Genomic DNA, 23,368 nt, shown 5'->3' with positions numbered 1-23,368 from the left:
TTTCAATTTAAAAGGACACTGTATTAGGTAGCAAGGCCCCAGAGCCTCCATCTCCAGCCATGCTGGAGACATAGAAGCAAAGTCTCCCACACAAACCAAACACAGAAGCCAAGTCAGTTATTTAAAACAAATACTTGCTAAATGGAAATATATGAAATATGGCCTTACTGTAAATTCCAAAGGAGTAACTTGCTAAACTAAACAGTGTTGGTGATTTGCTAACTCAGGAATAAAGTAGGGACCAGGGCTGAATGGATCTTCACTTGCTTTGCACTCTCTTACAAATAAAGGAGCCGAAAATATTCTTGATTTTTCCCCAGGCTGGGGTGAAAGAATGAAAAGGAGAGAGAGAAGGGAGCCCTCTTCAGTTCTGCACCAGCACAGGTGTTGATGGCGGTATTAAACGGCGCGGGTGTTGAAGGATGATGGCATCTTGCCTTTCTGCCACACACCCTAACTACCTGCACATCATTCGCCTCAGCGGCCACAGATTGCTGATCTACGTTCTGAGTTCCCCGATGTCAGAGTGCTCAGCTAGAGGCTAAGAGCCTGCAAGAACAATGAGCAAATTGCCAACTTTGTCCCCACAGCTGTCAAGGATGAGTGAATCCCTTCTTTCTGGCCTTCAATTTCCCAAGGGCCTGAAAGCTGTCTGAATGTGTGGTGCCCTATGAGATGTGCGGTGTTTGAGTTGAAAAAAAAAAAAAAGTGAAAAAAAGATCTTTACTGCTGGGGCATTTTACTCAAAGAACAAAGGTCTCCCTCTTTTTCAAAACTAAAAATAATATTAAGTAGATTTCTAATACCACAAAAAATTTCTTTAAAAATAAATGTGTTCTCCAAGTATGACACTGGATTCAATTTCAGGTCACTTTCTTACAATGCCATTATGTGGCAATATTAAGAGGAAGCTACCGAGGGTGAGTGAAGAAGGATAGAGAAAAGTGTGCTCATCCCTAAGAATTGCCACACCCTCTAGGACAGCTGGGGCCCCAGGCTGGGGGCTACACGCAGTGCCATTCCCAAGTGCAGAGCCAGAAGGAGGGGGTGCACCCCAGAGCGAGTGCCACCAGGTGGATTGGGATTCCAGCTGTGTGCCTGTCCCCAACATTCACTTCATTGGCATAGGCCTGAGGTGGTGCAGAGGCTCTGTGTCAACATGACACGGAGACATGCTTGCCTGGGTGGTCACATCACTGGATGACCTCCTACTTCTGCCCGCCGGCCCCACAAGGCAAAAAGGGTGGAGAAGGTGCAATGGAGGTAAAATCACTGGAGATGTAAAAAGGAGGCCACGGAACTTGCGGTCAGGCCACTGTTTTGTAATAGGTCTTGTAGCTGCTTGGCTGCAGCACTGACTTCACTGGGGCCTGCAGGTAACTGACAGGTGACTGAAAACAGGAGAAAAGCTTCCCACTGCGTCCAACTACCCTCCAGTTTGGGCCAGATTCCTCCATCTCTGCACCTCATTTTAATCACTGAAGTGTCCATCTGAAACTGGTAATGTTAGGTGATTATCCCTAAATCCTATTCTCTTCCCTCCCCCTTTGAGGCTAAAGACACCATGATAAGAGGCACCAAGGTATTTTTAAGACTAACAGAGACATTGACATCACCAGACTATCAACCAATGGCTCTTCCAACATCCTGTTTCAGATCCCTGGAGTGCCACCTACAAATCTCCAGTCTCGCCCTCAACCTGCAGGACTCAGTCACTGCCCCAGCGAGCTCCATCTTGCTCCTCTGCTCGGTCCTCCTGAGATCACTTCTCCTAGGCTGATCAAAAGTTCCAGGGATAGTGAGCCTCACAGCAATCTTCTGCCCTGGCACCGGCAGGACCCCACAGAACGGGACCTGAGAGGGAGAGTAAGGCCACAGTCGGACCAAGGCTGCCTGCTGCGCTGCCTGCTGCCCACCCTCCCCCTCACTCCTCGTTACACAGGCCTGGAGCTCTCGTCAGGGCCTGGATGACAGGTCTTAGGAGGGGCTAGACTCACAGTGTCCACACCGAACACCAGTTGGCTACCTGCTCCTCCACCACTGGCCTCTGCTGATTGGAGTCTCAGAGTGAGGGGCCAAATCCAGTTTGCTGGGGCCCCAGAGTTGGGCCTGGCCTAGGACTCCAGCGATAGTTTTCTCTGATTGGCCACAAGATCCTGAATGGGCTAAGTCAGCATCGATGTCTACTCCCTCATCTGTGAAATGAGGACCACAAAATCTGCCTCCTGTGGCTCCCGAGAGGATTAAAAAAAATGATTAAAGTTAAGTCTGTGGCTTAGACTAAAGGGTCAATAAATATTAAATGCTTTGATTATGAATTTCATTATCTTTGGTAATAATTTATGTGAAATCTACCCACAAGCCTAACAAATCATTGGTGGATGTTTAAGCTGTTTTTAAGCATCACAAATGACATTTTACTGTGAAACAGCCATGTGTGGAGTCGTAACCATTAATAGGAAGCATGACATTGGAATTATTGATTAAGCGGAATGCAGGAATGACGAAATTCATCAATTCGCTCAAGCATTTCCTGGGAGCCCAGAATGTTCAGGGCACTGAGCTGCCAACCCGGGGCACAGCAGCTCCACAAGTGAGTGTCATGCCCGACCCTCTTTTGGCTAATACCCCAAGCATCAGGATGAGTGTTATTGCTGCTCCGTCATCTCGTGAACAACAGACCTGAACATTGCCATGCTGATCAAACTGCCATTCAGGTAACTTTCCATGTGATAAACAGTGCCAAGGGCATCTCATAGCTTGCTAACGTCGGTGATTACATTCTGACATGAAAGAACACATCTTTTTGAAGGAGAACAAAATACATTTCTCTTCTCTTCTATCTTCCACGCCTGCAGCTCAGCGCCCACCCCGGCCAGCTGGGGAGGAAGCATAACACATCATCAGGTGCTCTGGCCCAATATCCTGGAGTTAGGAAAGAAAGGAAACTTTTGAACTCAAATTGACCTTCTTTTATAACTTTCTGAACTTAGTTACCTGGAACTCCCTCACCTCACTGGGTGGAAGAGGGGGAACAAAGCTTTCTGGGCCACTGACTCTGATGGCTGCTTCCTTTTTTAATTTTTTTCTCAGATTCTAATAAAACTTGGTCTCATCTTCGGAGGACCTCGGAACACACCAACCTGTCATCTTGGAGAGGCAAGAGAAGCTGGAATGAGTAAGAGCAGAGCCCAGCAGCTGCAGAAGTGAGGAGCTGACCTACTGCTAACTGAAATACTTCCACGGTCTCTTTGTTTGGAAAGACGAACACAATGGAATTTAGGTTTCTTCCTTCTGAAAGGTAAGTGCACAGATCTAAGGACGCCTAGCTAAACATTGCCCACTGTCACCACCGACAAATAAAAATCTTTTTTTTTTTTTTACTTTAACAGATTTTTTTTTTTAAATCTACAAAGCAATGACACCATGGGCTTCCACTAAACAGCTCTTGCCTGAGGGAGCCATGCAGTTCTGTAGCCGAAACAAACAGCCACATCAACTGCATGTACTTACAGTGCGTCTCTGTCCTACCTGGTTTGTGCCAATTAAGTCTGTTACTATAATTGTGCTATTTACTGACGTGTTACATAAAGTACGACATGACTATGAAAAGAAAGTTGACTTTTACATGAAAATGAAGTCAAAAGCTTTGAAAAGACTAAAAAGATGACTCACTTTAAAACTGCTGTCAACTCAGATGAGTGTGAGACAACCAGAAGAATCACAGAAACCTGAAGGGTTCAAATTACTTCACCAGTTGTCTTCAGTTCTCACTTGACTTTAAAGGTACGAAAAACAGCTCACTGGTGGAGATGCTCACGGGTACAGTGACCTTACATCGATCAGCGTCAGACAAGGAAAAGCAAACTGACACACGGATGTTTTGAAATGCATGTACATTTACGTGTTTCCAGTTGAAACACAGTGTGCAAGGCACATATGCACGGTAACGATCCACTGCTGTGGAGGGCAGGCTACGCCCTGCTCTGTTACTCCAAGGTGCACAGAATGGAGGTTTTCCGGCTGTGCCTAGACCTGCATTAGTTACTCCATCTTGTAAATTAACAGTCCGCTGTGAGGTGCTTCGTCTTGAGTACAGACACCAAGGTAGACACAAGTCTCTATGCGTTGTTTGAACAAGTAAACAATCACCATCTGTACAGCCCAGCCATAAGCCACAAACTGATCAATAAATGAATCAGGCTAATAAAAATGACCACCTGTGAACTTATTAAATTAAATCAAAAGCACAAGGATGCATGAGTGTATCAACCATATATCTCCAAAAATAGACCCATGAGCTTATTGAGCACACCAGTGAATGTAGTGATCCCCTTACGTGACAGCCATAAAAGGAGGAGAACCCTAAGACTGGTTATGGCATATAGGAGGTCGACAGGCAATGAGCTGAACTCTGTTCTCTAGCTTCAGCTCAGTTAGGCCTGACAGCTCTGTGTCCAAACTAGTTCTTCATCTGGCTCCGAGTCTAATCTGACCATCATACGTGTGTGTGTGTGTGTGTGTGTGTGTGTGTACATGAGAGAGAGAGAGAGACAGAGACAGAGAGACAGAGAGAGAAAAAAAGAGAGAGGTGTGACTGTAGTGTTATAGATATCAATAATTAAAATTGGAATAAAAGAACCTGTTACTACCCAACTTATGACTACCAGGTGACCTGTGAGTACTGGATGTATTGTGAGTTAATTACAACTGAGGAAAAGAGATGGAGCCTGTAAACTGGTTGCTAGTTAGTAAATTCTGACATTGTGGAAAGTCACAAATGTGTTTTGTCTATGTTAATGGCATAGCTCACTCACAAACGCCGCCTTCTCATATATTTTGATTAGCAACCAATGATGTTTATGGATTATATTGGATAAAATGCTTCTGTAGCACAGTAAATGTGGGATTTTTGTTTTGTTAGATCAAAATGCCATTAGAATCTCTGGGCTCAAAAGACATTTCCAGACGAACATTCTTTTCTAAAAGGGAAACTAAACATGTACAGATGAGCTCGGCTATCCACACAGTGGCAGCTGAAGCAGGGACCCCTTAGTCAAGGCTGCCTCAGCTGGCAGTAATATTTCCAGCTGACCAGAGAGATGAGGCACTTCTATATGAACGTGATCAGTAAGATGCATCTAGTCCATTAGCTTCCCCAGCTCTGTGCACACTGACCGGCTGCTCGGTGGCCCCAGGGACATTCATCTTGTGTCTTTGAGGAACTGGGAAGGTGAAGTCAGCAATAGGAAATGGCCCGTAGCACCTACCTTGTGATTCCTAAATTCCCTCCGAGCATTCTGCAATAGAGGAACTGGAAATGAAATGTCCCCGTGACAACCAAAGAGTAACTGTGAGAAGGATTTGATTCTCAATTTTTTTTTTTTTTTTTTTTTTTTTTCCTGCATCCTGGGCCTGAGAAGGAAGCTCTGAGCAGAGCTCTTCCGTTCATACCTATGGACAAAATGGAAACAGGATGGAGAGCTACCTGCCTGGAATATAGCACAGCCGGCACCCGAGATGTCTGTGAGCCACGCTGCATCTACGTTGTTGTCCCTAAGGGAAAGAAGGGTGCGGAAGACAAGAGGCATGGGATGGAAGAAAAGGAACAGGAGCCAGGTCTGCCAGGAATTCCAGTCAGAAGCAGCAGAAGAGCAGCAGGGTTAGGGAAGAAACCTGAGCATCCCAGAACTGGCACCCAGGGCACAGGGCAGCAGGGATGCGTAACACTGCCCATTCCCAAGAAGGACTGTCCCCAAGCCGAGTCAGAGAGCCTCTAGCATGGCGGTGGACTCAGACATAAGGAACCTCTCCAGGGGCTCTGGTCCCTACCGCCCACCCGGCCTTTCTCAGGGTCCAGCTGCCACGATGCACTTGCGTGAGAGGAAGTTTGAGAGGGCTATTTTGAGACCAGAGGATTTTGATGGCTAATAGGGTTTGTTGAAGCTTAAAAGACAAGACCCATCTAGAAATGTTCACAGGAGGATGACTTCGCAGGAGTTATTTAAAGCCATGTATCATTTTAGACTCCGCCACGTGCCAGGCCTCTCCTGGGCATTATGCAATGTGGCAGCAGGAGTCCGGGGCCCTTGCACCCAGGCTGCCTGCTGGCGGGGCATTCGAGGGGAACTGAGGCAGGGGCGACGTCACATGGACAGTATGGCGCTACAGAAATACGGTCATCTTTGATTATGGCTGCCCCCGTCTTGCCAATGACCCAGCTTCACATTTGAGAAGGCAGGACCTCATAGGGTTCTGCCTCGTCGTCCGGACCCTGCACCCACACACGTGTGGACAGGCGTACCTGCTGTCTCCTCTCCTGTCACGATGCATCAGCCTTGTTCCTGTCAAGGCCAGCTCTCTCTGCCGGCCCTTTCCTCGGGGCCTCACTGCTCCGTGGCCGTCCCCTCCCCGCGTCTGCTTCTCCCTGTGCCAGATCGTCCCCAACAGGCCCTGAATCCACAAGAAGCACAGAAGCCTCTCACACCGCAGCTTCCCTGTGGGAGCACCACAAAACTGACGGGGCTGCCCACGGCCAGTGGGCCTCTTCCTGGCCCACTCAGTGACCCGCCCTCACCCAATTCGGCAGGGACCACTATGCACTCGAATCCTCTGGTCTCTTCTGTTAGATGCCCCCTCCGATAAACTCAACGCTGTCTTCTCTCCTGACTTTTCTTCCTCTACTGGTTGCTGCTTGGTCTGTAAGCCCCTTGGCCTCCCTGCCTCTGTTCCAGCTATACTCTCCCTAGGCCTCCCGGCCTCTGGTTCCAGCTATACTCTCCCCAGGTGGCCTCAAAGCTGCCATCTAAATGCTAATGACTCTTCTGAACTCCAGTCTTGGATCTCCAGGTGCTAGCTAGACCTCCTGTCTGGTTATCTGCTGGGCTCCCCACAATTAACTAGGCCACACTGACTCAATGGAGCAAGATCTCTCTGACAGGGTAGGGACTGGCTCTTGGTGGAGGTGCAGTGGAAATGTTTGGATGTTATACTGCTTGTGGCCCTCCAAAGCACACCCTACCCCACAAAAACCTTTAACTCCTCTTAACTGCATTTAAATTTAAGTTCATCCTTCCCAAAGGAGAATGGCAATGGGGTGAAAGGTTCAGAAACAGTGAGCTGGGTCGAAACCAAGCTTGTGAACACTTCTGCCCTTGAAAAGTTCCACCAGGCACTTTTGGCTCAAACAAAACTTGATGACTTTTCCCCAACTGTTTACCTGCCTTCATGTCTTCAACGGTTTGTAACAGTTTCACCCAGATCCACCAGGTCCTCCTCCTCGCCCCATTACTACCTCGGCCCAAGACAAAGCCATCCCTGGTCCAGATCATTTCAAACTCCTGGTTGGCTCTCCAGGGTCACGCCCATTCCCCTCTCCAGGGGCACGCCTACTCAGCTCCCCAGGTGCACACTCAGTCCCCTCTGCGGGTGCAGGCCTACTCAGCTCCTCAGGGACACACCTACTCAGCTCTCCAAGGCACACTTACTGCCATGCTCTATGCTCTGCACAGAAGCCCTAGGGTCTCTAGGAAACTGAAGTCAGGGATGTCACTTCTGTTTTGAAGTTTCCAGCACCTTTCTGTCTCAAATACATTAAGGCTGGCCTTCTTCTGCTGCAGGGGCTTCCCTCCAGCCGTCCCCATCTGGCTAAATGAATCTATGTAGATACGGTTCCTCTAAGCTCCAAACCCACCCCCTCACATGCATTCTGCAGGTGGAACATCAATGGCGAACTGAATGTTCCTTTCTCTACCATTCCAGTCAGAGTTGGACACTCGCTTCTCACCTTCCGACACCGGGGAGCCACTGTCTAGAACACCGATTTGAATACTGCTGAGAAACACCAGCGCCCTGTGAATTACATGCAAATCACATTAGCCCTAAATGTATCTCATAAAAGAGAAACCCTCCATTCTGTCTGAACTCACCTTAATTCTTAGGTTTAGTATCAAAAATAAATATATCCACTATTCAGTTTGCTTCTTAGATTTCATTTCTAAACCATCTACATGTTAATAGCTATTAAAAACACCTCCATACCATGGGCTGCAGCATCAGATGAAATCTGATGAACCATCTATGTTGGCCAGGCAGTAACATTGGGTCTGAAGAAGCAAATTGGGATTCCTCACCCCTGTCCTCAGGACCCTGGGGAAAGCAGCAAGGAGTGAGCTCTTGGTTGGCAGGGATTGGGGGCAGGGATTCAGGAAAAAGTGAAGGCTGCCTCCTGCCAGAGCTGCCCAGCTGCCTAGCCTCCTCCCAAGGCAAAGGAAGAACGGTAACAGATTGCAGGACCCTGTGAAACAAACCCCAACGGGGAGCTATTTATGGTCCAGTCTCCACCAAAGGAGCTCAGCCCTGCAAAACACGCGCCCACCTTTCCTAAACCCACATCCCAGCTGTGAATCCAAGTTGGTAACTTGGGATCCTCTACCTCTTGCAGGAACTTCACTCAGTGTTCTCCCCTGAAAACAGAATCAGGAGCAAAGGTGTGGCTGTTGAGAGTGATCGTGGAAAAGAAGCGGAAATGAGGTCCCCCTACTCTTCTCACTCAAACCTCTGCATCCCAAGCAGCTCAACGGCATGGAGGCGGAGGCAGCAAATCAAACTGGAAAAAATTGTCTTTTCTGCCTATAAAAAATCGATTGCATGCTGAGATAAGTGGCAGGTGCTGAGCAGCAACTCATGTGGTCAGACAGGGAGAGTTATCGCCCCTTGTAGGGACAGTTAATATTTATATGTAAAACGTTAACAGTGAGCACTCTAGCTCTTCCGGAGAGCCAGTGTGTCCAAGGGCGGATCGGAGGACCCTGGGTCTGTCGCATGAACTGCTCCACAGCATGTCTGATAGGCAAGCAAGAGGAGCTGTGCGCGCAGGGTTTTTTTTTGTTTTGGACCATTAGAATCCACTGAACTGAAAAGATCAAGCTGTCAGAGTTCATTTTCTTCCTAAATCAACCAAACTCTGGAATAACACAAAATATTTCACTTTACAACATAATTTGTATCTTCAATTTACTCGCAGCTCTGGGAATCTGACAGGTACAATATTAAGTAAAAATCCTTCTCTGAAGTCTCAATGGAAAGGTTAACCACCAATAGCAAGTTCCAGCAACAGCAGCCCCTGCCACAGACCGACCTGCAGCTACATGGCTGGCTTGGGCACATGAATACAGATCTCTCTCGTAGGCTTCCATGGGAAATTTAGGATGGATTTCAATGAAGGAAATGCACTAGCTCTAGATCTTGAAGAGCAAAAAAGGTTTTCTTGCTCACTGTGTACTGACTACAGGAATTAGTTCTTTGTAGATCCCAATATAAAAAGGGCGACTGCATTTTGTTCCTGAAAAGGAACTGCTTTGAAATGTAAATTCCATGTATTTTATCAGCTGACGTTGTGATAGACAACATTTCCTACTCACGTTCAGTCCTTCAGTCAGGTCAACAAACACTGTTTGTGGAGAACCTACTGTGTGCCAGGCAAGGTTACATCGCACGGTGCTGCCTCTAAGGCAATCAGGAGAGGTTTCCCTAACTCAGTGTCCTGTAAACAGAGGTGACGCAAGAAAAAGTCTTGCACAAGTAAAACTGGAGATGTCACAATCCTGTTAACACTTTGATTCTAGGAGGAAGTTATATTAAATATTATTATAAGTTCTTAATCTGACAATGCATTTCCTATGTCAATTTTTGAAGTTTAAGTACACCATATCAGGTTGTCCTGAAGATGGAGACAATTTATTATCCAACTTTATTTATGATCTTGTGTCTATGAAGTAGCCATATGTTGATAAGGACAGGTAGAATTCCATGTTTGGTTCCCCAGATGACTTCTTAGTGAAAACTTCAGTGGAGACTTCCCACTGAAGGACAAGTCAGCCTGCTACCTGGACAGTCCCGAGCATGCAAGTCCATTCAGCTTCTTCATGCAAGTCTTCAAGAGAAGTTTTCAATGTCAAACAGCAAAAATACTTCCAGGAGGGAAAAAACCAGCAGCGACTGAGCAGGGGGTGTCTGCGGCACACAGGCCAGCCAAGGCTCTCACCCACAGCAGACGGACAGCACAGAACAGGGACGAGAGACCTCGAGAGGAGACAATAATACCAACCACAGTACTAAGAATAGTTTCTCATAAATAAAGGAAAAGGTGCCCAAGGTCATGAGAGATCAGGGGAAGTGAGCTCAGCACAAGCGCCACACACCAACAGATTGGTGAAAACAAGGAAAAACCCCCTGAAGGCATGAAGTACTGCTGAGACTACGCAGCAGCTGGGCGTGACCTGTGCACGGGAGTGTGTGTGTGTCGACGTGCACACAGGCGTGCATGTAAATAAAAGTGTTAAGAAACCACTTTGGACAACAGCAAACCCTTCTCTGAAGTCTAGGAAAGAAGATGGCACATGTGGAACGTGAAGCCGCGCAGACCCGGGGAGTACACCTCCCTGTGCCCCTCAAAGAATGGGAACAGGGCTCTGTAGACAGTGACACTAAGGTCACCAAAATTAAGTGCCATCCCCGCTGCCACAACCCCAGGAGCAGCACTGGCTGAGGGCCTGTGTGTGCCCAGCTCCTCACCTGCTGCTTCAGAGGTCCTTCCCAGCAGCTTCACATGCGGCCCCGGCCCGGGGTCAAGAGCACCAGGACTCCGGTCTGTGGCTCTAACACCCATGTCGACCACCGCACCTCAGAGCTGCATCATCCCTGGAGCCTGCAGCTCTGCGGCTCGGGGATGCTGAGGGAGACAGCACCATGATTTCGTAAACACATTTTGAACAAAGACGACCCTTTCCTTAGCCCGGCCCTGCCCCCACAAGGCAGTTCCAAATGCTGTTGCCACGAAGGTAGAGAGCAAAGCGGTGGCTTGATCAGCTACACATCAAGCAAACTGTAATCTGTATGTAAGCAAACAATGCTGTGCAGAGTGAACTTGTGAAAACACATGATACCTTTTTGTAATATACTTTCCCAACACAGCATGAAGTATTCTGAATCTCCAAGGTGAAGTCCATGTTTCTCATGACCACCAGGATTCTCAGACATGAAGAAATAATGATGTAATATTATCTCCATAGAAACAGAAGTGGCCACAGTCGTGGCTCGCTGGCCACTCCAGGCCAGGCTCTGGGCATAGTGCTCCAAGGTCACTCCTGTCCATTCCCCATAATATCCCAGGAAGCCTCACTTCTGTCTCCAACTCACAGTGAAGAAGCTACAGGTTGGGGTGAGATTGCCAAACGCAGCCAAGCCAGGAAGTGGTAGAGCAGGGGTTTGAACAGACAAGCTGCCTCCAGGGCCCCAGGTCTCCAGTGCCATTGCAGGGTGGCTCCTGGCTGGGAACAGAGAGAAATGGAGGTGGGGAGCTGGGACTCTGCAGACGGAGACATGGGACAGGAACCCAAGTCCCCCAAAGAGACATTTGCTAATATTTCTGCATATGTCTTCTATGCCAGGAACTAGTGGGGTCTGCCCTGGCATCTAAATTCATGTCAGTGTGACTCCAACGTCCATCTTGCCTGCAGTTAACACCTTCACTCTGTCACCTTGAGCCACAACTACAGGGATCTGCTCTTGGCAGGGAGTCCTAGGAAAAACCACCTCCAATGCTCAGCACCACCCCAGTGAGTGAAGGTCAGCGCTGCCATCTTCAGCGGAGGGCCGCTATCATTTATTCTAAAGGGCGCTGGTTTTGCTGGAGTCAATGGCAGAGCAGGGTGGCTGAGAAATGGAGCAATAAAAGGGATCATTACAATGAGTCATATATTTCAATTGGTTACTTAGTCTCCTGGAGATGTTTTCATTCAGAAAATGAGACACTAGTGACACTTGAGACCCAGTGACATTTTTGCAGCAGGGGCTGACTGCAGCTTCCCCTGGTTCCACTCAGGAGATGCCAGCAGCCTTCCTTCCCCCAGATGGAGCAACTGTCCTTGCGGGGGCCAAAATCACCTCTGGTTGGGTCTCCAAAGACACTTAGGGCACCTCTCAACAACCTAGCCAGCCTCGGTGAACTTGACCTTTCCTCCCACTCTTGACTTGGAACAAAAGCCAACGCTAGGGGGCCTTCAGCTGCACAGGCTGCACAGGCCCAGTTGGGCTGGGGGCAAACATTTAGAATGGGAGGGCCTGGAGGACCTGGAGGAGGACTGTAATGAAGCGTGCTCCCGCCATGTTGCTTGCGGGGAGAGATGTTTCCTGCAGGAGAGGAAGAGGGCACTTGGCTTCGTTCCTCATGAAGTGAAGTGCATTTTACAGCACTACGTGCCAGCAGGACAGCAGGAGCCACAGCAGCCAGGAGCTCACGGCGAGGCGTGCACAGTCAGAATTCTTAAACAGGCTGGCCCTTTAAAAACTTCCCTCTGAAGTGAGCATCCTAAGTAAGAGCCGGGCGGAGAGCTCTCCATCACTGCCAATCCTTGGAGAGTACTTTGATTTTTCATCTCGGGATTAAATAAAGAGGCATTTTGAATCAAATGCGCCATATAAAATATCTATGCTACATGAAATAAATTGGTTATAAAAACCAGGTATAATCAGGAAATTATTTGTTTTAATTAGTCAGGGAAGAGCGAGAGCACACGTGCAGCAGAAGAGCTGCTACGGAGAGTTTTAAAAGAATGATAGACAGGAGAGCAGGCGGGATCACCTGGGGTCTGGGAGTCTCAGCCCAGGCGAGGCTGCTCAGCCTGCGCGTCCGGCCCCAGAGCTGCCTCAGGAGGACTGCCGATATCCGGGCTCCCCAAAAGCATCCTCTGGGGACAAAAATGGAACAGGGCCACAGCAGAGTGCAGCACGGGGAGGGAACTTCTGCTGCTGTGCAGCCAGAGCCCCAGTGTAGATCCGAGCCAGCGTCTGTCTTGAAACCCCGGTGCATCACCACGGCCAACGCGGCCCCAGAGGAAGACCCAGAGCTCCTCCAGGGGCAGGACCGGAAAGGTGCTCGGATGCAGCCTGCGGCAGCCCCACCTGGGAGGAAGGCCTCAGGGTCTCAAGGCTGCACGTGGGCCTCTGAGCTGCGGAAAGTCCTCCCTGGTGGGCTCAGCTCCCTTGGCGGGAGAGAGGTTCAAAGGCAATGCTATGAAGGGCGTGCGCTACGGTCCAGCGCAAGTCTGCTGAGCTCTCGGGGTATTTTCATTATACGAAACCTGAATTCCCACTACATCCCTGAAAAACAAAATATTTTTCTTTTCCTTTTGGTCCTTGGCTTGTGATGTCACCATGCATATGTCAACAGATACTGTGTCCTCTTTCAAAGGAAAAAAATAATTCTCAGGTGAGGTTAAAATTGACAAGCTGTTGGATGTGCAGGTCAATAGTAAACCGATAAATTTAGAATATAAACTAATTAAATTAGCAGCAAAAGATCAGTTAAGACCCCTGGCTCCAAAGAAAGGGAAAGGTCCTGTGAAGTTGTAATCCCAGGGTCCCCATGCTCTGTGCCATGCTCTCAAGCCGCACAAAGGCTGTTCAGCTGTGTGTGCTTCACGGGGGCAGAGCGTCCTCTGTAGGAGGCCGAGCGGGAAAGCAAGCACACAGGCCTTCAGGCCCAGCCATCCTCAGACAGGGCCCACAGCCCCTGCAGCAGGTCCCAGCACCCAGGCCCCAGCCCCTCTCCCCCATCCCCAGCCCTTGGCACAGGGCTGCCACACGTGTGAAGCCAAACGGCAATGTACCTGCAAACTCGCTGAGCAGGAACGAGACGGACTCCTAGGACACTCTGCATCCCAGGCGGACTGCCTTTGAAGTCTCACAGCCTTTCCTCTCCTGGCTCTGTGCCAAATTAGCTTTGGCAGAAAGGTCAGTGAGCTCGCCATCCCGGACTCCAACCATCTGATGGACATGACTTATGAGTGGGAAACGCACTCCACTTAAAAGGGGAGAAACTGCTAAGCTACAGAAACGTGGATGGGACGTTTACCTCCTGAGCATCTGCGTGTTGGTATGGATCGTGGACATTCAGCAGCGGGTCGTAAGAGGAAGGGGGCGGGGAGGCCACCGAGGAGGGAGCCAGGTGCACGGGGTCCTGATGTGGAAGGTGCCTATGTGAGCCCACAGCTGGCTCTGTGCCAGGTGCTCTGGGATGGTGACCACGTGGCCACCTCGTGAAAAAGGGCTAATAACAGAGACTCAGGAAAGACAACGGAACAGGACTCACGAACCTCACGTACTCTCGGTGGGGACCGAAATTCCAAATGAACGAGCAGCAGGAGGTTAGCTGATTCTGGACCTGGTGACATCAGACAACAAAGTCTGACTGAAGGTTTCCAGTGCCCTAACGGTCACCACCCAGACAAGACCCTAGAGCAGGCCAGCAGCACCGGCTCCACCTGCTCAGTTACCACCCGCCATGGCTGCAGCCAACACGCAGGCCGGGGACATCTCTAGCATACCAGAATCCAGACGATGCTCTTGCGCTTCCTGTGATTCCTAAGTGACCACTCCCCTGTGGTACTCTCCTGCTCAGTCTCATGAGTCAAGACTTGTCACCGACTGTCAGCGTCCCTGAGAAGTGGCCATCAGTGAGTCTTGGAATGGTCAAGTTCCTCCTTTTGCTCTCTCTTCCAGTCGGCTTCAAGAAAACTCTAAGTTTTCTCTATGATTTACACGTTCTCTTCAATAGTCATGATCTGCGAGTCCTTTCTGGCAAAATATACTCCATCTCCAACGAAAATGGGCAGGAATAAACCACAGATGATACACTTATTCTCCACTAGGCCCCATCCCAATCTGGGCGACCTAGTCAGTCCAGGTCAAAATCTACTGTGCCAACGGAGAGGGCGCGTGAAACCACTGACCATCACCAACAGCAATAGCTCTGAGGAGGTAAAACGCTGACCTCGCTTGTTCTCATCCGGAGAGAGGAGGCTCGGTGTCCATCAGGCCTGTGCAGAATTCAGGTTGGGGTGGGTGGATTTTAAAAAAATTCTCTTGCAAGTCCAAACAGTGGACAAAGGGGGAAGGGCTGTTCCCTGCCACACAGTCGAAATGGATAAGCCGAATTCTGAGAATCTGAAAATGACGCTGGGCACGGCCCTCCTCACCACGGCTCCCTGCAGAAATGTCTTTCTCAGGTGGGATTAAAGCAGCTGATGACAGACGCTGTCTTGGCGGTGACGAGGAAGTGCCGTGGACCCAGCTCACACAGAGGCTCACAATTCTAGGGGACATCATTGGCATCCAGTGCCCTACTGGGGTGAGGACAAGGACTAAGACCACAAGGACACTCAACCAAGTGGCCGCATCCCTGTTAGCAGCTGAGAACGTCATGACAGCAGAGCAGGACCTCTGACCTTCCCCCACCCCCCCACCCCAGGCGTGCATCCGAAGAGGCTGCTGACAGGAGACCCAGGACAGATGGCGGCTCTCAGCTGCTGGCAGGGCAGGTCTCTGATTCCAATACTCCTGAGCTCCCTGAGGGAGATCAACACTCTGGCCCCCTGGGATGGCCATGACGCACACTGGACGCTTGCACACACAAGCAGACCCGACGACGTCTGAACTGTGCTTATCTCAAATGTCACCCTGCCATCTGGCACCACCATCCTAGCACCGAGCTGTAATGTCAGGCCACTGCCAATCAGTCACTCTCTTCAACGCAGCTAGTGTGCGGTGACGGTCCTTTGGGACATCCCCCCAGTCTTCAGGCTTTGATTCTTGATTTACAAGTTGCTGCACCCTGTCTGATGCATGCTGCCTGTAATTACCTCTTACAGGTCCGGCTTCTGGGAAACGTGAGTTCAGAGACAAAGCTGAACAAGCATGCGAACATTTAAGAGACCGCAGAGGCGGATCTTCTCAATTTCTCAGCTGTGGTGGTAAAACGACGTGTCCAGTGGTGCCATTAAAACTTAAATACAGACTCCAGAAGCTTCCGGGAAGCACAGAGAATCCTACCGAGGAGAGGCGGTGCCTGGTGCACCCGGGAGGAGGGGAGCAGACAGGTCTGACAGGCAGAGGTTTAACCTGTGAAGTCACAGCCAAGAACTCGGCCAACGGGAAGCGGCTGGAGAATGCGGCTGTGAGGGCCTGCGTCACTTCTGTAGGGAGACGGTTTCATCGGCTGGTGGGAGATTCTGTCCTTCTATGGGCGCTGCAGGCGGGTAGGAGGCACATTAGCAGAGGGCATCTGCTCCAACAGCTTGGGTCGCGGGTGAAGGAGAAGCTACCATGTCGACATTCCCTCGGGTAAAGGACACAGCTCGCATTAAAGTTATCTTTTAAGAACACCAGAGTGTAAATCCCAGGACACTGTCTTGGGGAGACAGGAGGCACCCAGACGAGGAGTTCAGAGCTCGACTCCGGGGCAGGACGTAACACCGGCCCGTCCAGTTCAGCGTGTGTCCTCTGGTGAGTTAAACCCCTACCTCAGTTTCCGGACCTGCAAAGTCGGCTGCCCTGGAGGGTGAGTGAAGGTAACAAGGACTCTTCTGCACCTGAAGTCCCTGCATCAGGCCCGGGGCGTGGAGAGCAAGTCCCGTGCAGCTCCCTCTCAGCTCCAGAACCAAGTGCGCAGCACTGCAGGAAGAGCAGAGGCATCCTGGGAAAATGGAATAAACCTTCATCGCGAAGCTGCTGTTCCAGCAAAGGGGTCAGAGACTTCAGGGCCACCAAACCAGAAAGTGGTAGGTGTTTGGCCCCATGGCGGCAATGACCTCTAAAGCCCAATGGATTAGGCTTCCGAAAATCAATGTTGTTTATTCCTCAGAAGGGGCAGCATTTGAGGGTCGTAGAACGTGGGGACAGAAGTTGCGACGGCCAGTGCTGCTTCTGCAATTGTGTTCCAAATGCCTCCTTGTGGGTGACTCTTCTGCAGCTCGGTGGCCTGGGGACATGCCCTGGGCCGTGCGGGGTGAGGAAGGTGGGTCTGCGTGAGCTCCTGAGGGTTGGAATCTCTGCAAACACAGTGCCTTTACTTGCAACCAAAGCCCCCACGCACATACGCAGGCACATGTGCACACCTGTGGACACACACACGTGGCTCAGTCACAAGAAGCTGCAGTGGAGGCACCGCTGGATTCCAGGGAACGTGGTCCCCAGTAGCATCGGCACATCCCAGGAGAAGCCAGATAGGAAGGAATCCTGGACCAGAGTGTGTGACCACCTTGGTGATAATCACACAGCTCTGGGGCAGCCGGCACAGGGCTCGGGGCTGGAGGTCCAGGGTGCGTCATGGCTCAGCAAGAAGAGGGAACCAAACGGCAGACAGGCTCTTGGTCAACGATAAACACTAAAAATCAATGAACAACGGACTGTGCTCTCAAGAGGATGACAGCTCACTTTAGGAATCTTGAAAGTTAGGGTACCATGAAGTACACCTTTGGGGAGCCACTCACATCCGAGCTTTGCTGGGGGGTGTGGAATTCACAACCTGAGCATCAGGACATGGCCGGTCTGCCAGGGCTACCCGGGGGCCAAGCAACATGTGGGTCGGGGAACAGAGTCCTGGGCATCTCATGGACGTAGTGAGATCTACATTTTCCTGATGGTGTTTTTTTTGTTTTGTTTTGTTTTTGTTATTCTTGCTGATTTGTTTGTTTTTGTGGTGTGAAAAAGAAGCCCATTAAAAACACTTCTGTAGCTCTTTAGAGTAATTCTTAATTGTCAATTACAAAAGTAAATCCTAACCAAGAAAAAGGAAGAAAACACTAGTGATGTAAGTCCCTAATTATCTAGATGAGAATCCAAATACCAAGAGAGAACCATCTGCATGATCAAAACCTGCACAGCAGGGGCGAGGCAGAAGCAGAGGCCAGGACCTTGCTCTGCTCCCCAGGCCGGGGTTGTGTCTCCAGCAGAGTCCAGCCCTGCTGGGGTCCTCGCCCTGTGGTCCCAAATGAGTTTTCCTGGGAAAGGAGATTTCAGTCACAGCAGCATCCGGCTTGAGCTGCACAGTACTGCTTCCTGCGCAGCCCCGCGGGGACCTGCCCACAATCCTGCAGCTCGTGGAAAACAAGGCCAAGTCTGTGCCCTTTGTCACAAAAAGAAGCAATAACCAGGAGAAGCCAAGAGAAAGGTTGCTGCTGCTAAGGACTTGCTCAGGAGGGGACAAAAGCCATCATAAAGAGGCAAGGCCATCAGGGAAATGCAAATCGACGCCGCAAGGAGAAACACCACAGACCTACCAGGATGGCTGAGATTAGAAAAGGTGACGGTTCCTGTGAGGGTGTGGATGTGAGGTGTCCCCCACAGAAGCTTGCGGTTTAGGCAGGGCTGAGCTGTTCAAAGGTAAGAGGATCAGAGTGACAGCTGAGACCTAATCATCTGATTAATCCATCTGATGGCTTACTGGGTGGTAACTACAGCCAGGTGGGGCGGCGCTGGAGGAAGGACGTTGCCAGAGGCAGGCCTTGGGGATTATGCCTTGTCCCTGGCTCTCCTCTCTCTCTTCCTCTGCTCCTTGGTTGGCATGAGCTGAGCAGCTGTCCCCCACTACGCCCTTCCACCATGATGTTCTGTTTCCCCTTGGGCCCAGAGCATGGAGTCGGCCAACGCGGACCCAACCTCTGAAACCATGAGCCAGAATAAACTTAACCTCCTCTAAGTGGTTCCTTTCAGGTATTTTGGTTATAATGACAAAAAGCTGACTAACACGATCCTAAAGGCTGGATGTGGACAAATGGGACCTCTCCTCCTCTGCTGTGGGAATGGAGAACGGTACGGCGTGGTCTGGCAGTTTCCCATGAGCTCTTGCATGCAACTGCCGTATGAGCTCACACTGTCCTCCCGGGCGTTTATGTCACAGAAAGGAAGACTTCTGTTCATTCAGAGGCCTCCACGTGGATGCTTGCAGCAGCTTTCCTCAGAAGAGCCAAGACTGCAACCAGCCCCGTATCCACCAGGAAACTAGTTAAGCAAACCGAGGTCTGTTCATCCATGGAATATTCCTCAGCCATGAAAAGAAACAAAATACAGACACATGCAGCAGCCTAAATGGGACTCTAGGAAATTAAGCAGTGAAAAAAGCCAACCAAAAAAGGCATGTACTGAGTAACTTCATTCATACACTGTTGCTGAAACAGGAAAGTTTTAGAAAAGGAGAATAAATCAGGGGTGGTTCCCAGGGACCAGGGTTGCTGGAAGGGAGAGAGAAATGTGACGAAGGAGCAGAGAGACGGGCACTTGCGGTGGTAGGAACGCCCGGGACAGGGAGCAGACCCGAGAACAGCATGGGGCGGCATCCTACAGAACTAAAGGGCACTAAGGGACACACACCAGGAAGGGCGCCGGTCACGTGCAGCACTACAGTCCTGCAAAGTGTCACCACGGAGGAGAGCAGGGAGCGGGGTGCACGGATCTCCCTGTCTCATCTCTTACGACCGCATGTGAGTCTGCAATCATCCTACAAAAAGTGCAACAGGAAGACAGAGGCCAAGAGAATCCTCCCCCCAGATCCCATGCAGCCGAGAACTCTATGATCACTGCTGGTACGCACAGAAATGATAAACCCCAAGGTGCTAGAATATTCACCAGCAGCCTTCATGGGGAGATGAGAAGCAAGGCACAAGGTTAATATTTCATGGAGAAAATGCTCACGAGGGTTTTTTTTTAAATCTGAAATATGTGAAACATATAAGTCCTTTCAAAAGCTGAGCACAGCTGAGACTCACTTTGGCTAAGAAAAACATGGTTGAAATGAGACAGGGAAGTCATGGCAAGCAGCACCTCTCTGCCCGAGCAACTGGCTCAGGCTGCTTCTCTAGGGGACAAAGCCCCAGTGCCTAGTGCTCGGGCTCCCTGTGGACATGCAGAAGTCGCCAACATGCCATGTCCCCTCCCCTATGCCACCCGTATCACAGGAGGGGCGGCACTTTGTACGAAAGCCGCCTGACCCCGACACCGCTCGGTTCCCACGGGATGAGCGCACTTACTTGTTCTGCATCATGTTCATTATCACCCAGTCGAAAGGGTACACGTTCTTCCCGATGAGGTTCTTGAACATGATGAATGTTTCCATCAGAAAATCCTGAAACAGAAAACACACGGTTGGATCATCCCACCCAGGAAAAGGGGGAAGTTAACATCCAAGAAGGCACGCGTGGTGAGATTAGAGGAGGCTCTTATTTTTAGCCGAACGAAAGCATTCTGAAAACCAGTGAAGATGTACAACATGGGAGTAGTGTAGCAGCTCTGTCTTTGTTTACCTGGGACCCTCCTGACCGAGCTGCAGTCTCCAGCATGAATTTTGAAAGGGTCCCTGAGTGAGACGGACATCATGATTACATGTACACATGTGTACATGTATGATTGCATGAATGGTATGAATCTACATCATGCACAACCATAGGAATGAGATGACGTACCCCATGTGTACAATAAATCAAAATGCAGTCTGTAAAAATAAGAAAATAAAAAGAAAGAAAGGGTCCCTGGGTACATCTCCCTACCTGTCAAAAAGAATAGATCCCCAAGGCTACAAATACTCTTTCTTGCCCTTTCTGCTTATAGGAGAACATCATCTTTTTTTCCAAACCTAATGGGCAAGATTGTAGCTTTTCCTTTTTACTCTAAATCCATTTTTCAAAAGGAACAACCCCCATTCAGTCCAATAAGTCCTAATATTCTCCCTCCCTTCTTCTTATGTCACTTAAAACACACAAGGCATGTCCAGGCCATCTGCATACATTCAGCCTGCTGCAAAGCACTGGCGCCTGTGGGCTCTTCACCAAACCCTTCCACATGGCAGCTCCATCCTGCTGAGCCATCAGTCAGGCCTCTGTGTCCCAAGAGGACTCTCTGTCCTTCCCAGGCTGACAGCAGGGTCAGCAGGGATCTAGGTGTGCCTGGCTCCCCACTCTGTCCCAGGCTGGTAAGAGTGCTCACGGTCGCAGGAAGGGTTCCCCTGGGCCTGTTGGAGGTAGGATGATTTCCTACGCTGAGGCCTTGAGACTTGTTCTGTGCTAACCTGAACAGAGCAAGGGTCCTCCTGAAAAGAGCACATCCCAGAAGCCCATGTGTGCTCAAGGCCTGCAGGTGGGCGGGGAAAGGCAGCGGCGAGTGGGCTGAGAGAAAGGAGGCCGTGGTCAGAGAACGCCGAATGAGTGGATATTCCTCATTTATTTAATCTATTGAATCATAATTAGGTGCAGTGGCTGTGAAGGCCAAGGTGGTGAAGAGAATTGCAGCAGCCAATAAAGCAATTCCCAGCAGTAAGCTCTCCACCAGGACCACTCGCAGAGAAGCAGGAGCGGAATGTGTGAGCACAACCGGGGGATGTCCAAAGTGAACCTACCTTCTCTGCAACCTGGAGAGCCACCCAGGTTCCTGCAAGTCATGTCTGCTCTGTGGAGGGCTGTGGAATACTCAGCCACAAAAAAGACTCGGGGAGCCACCGAGGCCACCCTTTGTCCCGGGAGGTCTCTAGGTCAGGAGGTGAGTGACCTGGCCGAGAGGGAAAGTCAGTGCAGATGTGCTGCAATCTCTGCAACCACCAGACCTCAGGGTAGGAGCATTCCAGGTGTCCCCCGACGCACAGCTGGCTTCTTCCCCCAGTTAAATTACTGAAATTTGCATTTCATGCAGCTTCCTCACTTTGTCAAGATTTTCCCATTCCGATGCCCGGGTTGCACGTTTTGCTGGCGGAGTGCTAAAACTCAGCCGCCCCTCCGTTTGCAGGAATTTGCTGGCTTTCTTGTGTTCACTCCTCGAAGCCTGATAATTGAGATGCAGGGTCTGGTTCTCATTATTCTGGAGGAGAAGCATCTTTCCCCAGCTCCTTTTCTTCTCTCAGAGACGCAGTCCCGTACTTCATTAGCATGGCTCAGCTGTTAAATTTTGGGACTTTGCTGAACAAACAGAATGCTGCTAAGAGTGGGAGACGGGGTTTTGCAAGGCTTCCTTGTGGCTCTGCATAATTCACTAGCCACGGTGGTCCAAGCAACTGCATCTGCCCAGGAAGGCTTGTGAGGCAGAGCAGCCTGTAAAACTGAGGTCCCCAGTCAACAAGGGATGTCCTGTGAAAGGACCTTTCATCTTCCAAACCTGATTTATTCCCAGCCCACATTTTAGTTTGATTATTCATCGGGTGTCCTAGATAATAAGTGGGCAGCTCTAATAATAATCTTTAGTGCATTTCAGAGTCAAAGTCTTCTTATCCTAAAGCCATCTGCTTCTCTCCATTTCTAAAACACAAGCTTCAATAAAGAGGCATCCTCTCACACCTGGGCTGCTGCAGGGGAGTGCTGACCCTCTACCTGTGTCCATCTTTAACCCTTTGACACACGCTTCATTCGGAGTGATCTTTTCATTTATGAACTTGATCAAGGTCCCAGCACACTCCTGATCCTGCACTAAGCCACCTCTGCAATGGCTTCCCGGTGCCCCTGGACTAAAGCCTCTCGATACTCAGAACAAGGAAATGACCATTCTGCTGTCAAAGGAGTGATGGTGCCAGACAAGGGGCATCAGAAAATTTTCAACCAATCTGATGAAAGACTGTCGGGAATAGAATAGCTGTTGAGTTTTGGTGGATTTCAGTTCCATCCAAAAGATCACTTGGTAAGTGCAAAAGGGACATGTGTGCATGCAGTGGGGACATTGGCGGTGCCTCCTTTTAACCGAGCATCGTCACCACTGTGGGCCTCAGCATGCCCTCCCAGTGTCCTGAGTGACGTAACAGGAAGCATTCAACACCAGCTCTGAAACACTCTTGCCTAAAGACTGAGCTTGAATTTTTAGGCAAAGCTTTCAGAATGCAGGACAGACTGGGATGTGGCAAGGAAAGACAGACAAATCGGTTGAAAGGTATGACAAGGCAGATCCCAACAAATCCAGACTGGGGACAGAATCTTGACATGGTGTCTTCAAACACTCAAAAAGCAACACCAGGAAAAGAAGAGAAACTAGGATGCTGGGTTTACTGCAGAAGAAGAAAGAGCATCAGGGGACATGAGCCACTCGAGAGATGAGTCTGGACTGGGTCCTGACTTGAGTGAGCCCTCGTGAACACAGTGAGTGTGAGAAGGATGGAGGAAGCCTGAGTCCCCGGAATGAGGGACAGCTGTCTCTGCCTGAGAAGCCATGGAACCGCCGCAGGCCCCTCACCCCCAGGGATGCTTGCTGAGCCCCTTGGGAGAAGCATCCTGACAGCTCTCGGTCTCTCAGGGGACTTGCTGTCTCGACAGAGACACTCAGGGAAGCACAGAGGAAGCACCACGTGAAGGACTGGCAGCAGAGGGACTCAAGTGACGAGAACCTCTGTTCTCCCTGCACGGTGCCTTCAGCTTCTCTGTGTTTGAAAATCTTCGTGCTACCTCCTCAAGTATTGCCGGGAGATCTGGGTGTGGTCGGTGGGCTGCACTGACGTCGAAACCCTGGTTGCCACACTGTACCAGTTTTGCAAGGTATCACTGTCGGAGGAACCAGCAAAGGGCTG

The 23,368-nt window shown here is 50.1% G+C and overlaps 1 protein-coding gene across 2 annotated transcripts in view; it reads right to left on the bottom strand.

The window, feature by feature from the left end:
• Dock1 (dedicator of cytokinesis 1) overlaps nt 1–23,368 on the bottom strand; it is a 455,412-nt gene that overhangs the window by 144,254 nt on the left and 287,790 nt on the right. For both annotated transcript variants that reach the window (XM_047551998.1, XM_047551999.1), the window contains exon 29: nt 19,866–19,960. In XM_047551998.1, coding sequence (XP_047407954.1) covers nt 19,866–19,960 — 95 coding nt within the window. The remainder of the gene's footprint in view (nt 1–19,865; nt 19,961–23,368) is intronic.

The sequence above is a fragment of the Sciurus carolinensis genome, chromosome 5, assembly GCF_902686445.1.
Source record: "Sciurus carolinensis chromosome 5, mSciCar1.2, whole genome shotgun sequence".
Taxonomy (NCBI): domain Eukaryota; kingdom Metazoa; phylum Chordata; class Mammalia; order Rodentia; family Sciuridae; genus Sciurus; species Sciurus carolinensis.
This window is presented reverse-complemented; position numbering and strand designations above follow the sequence as displayed.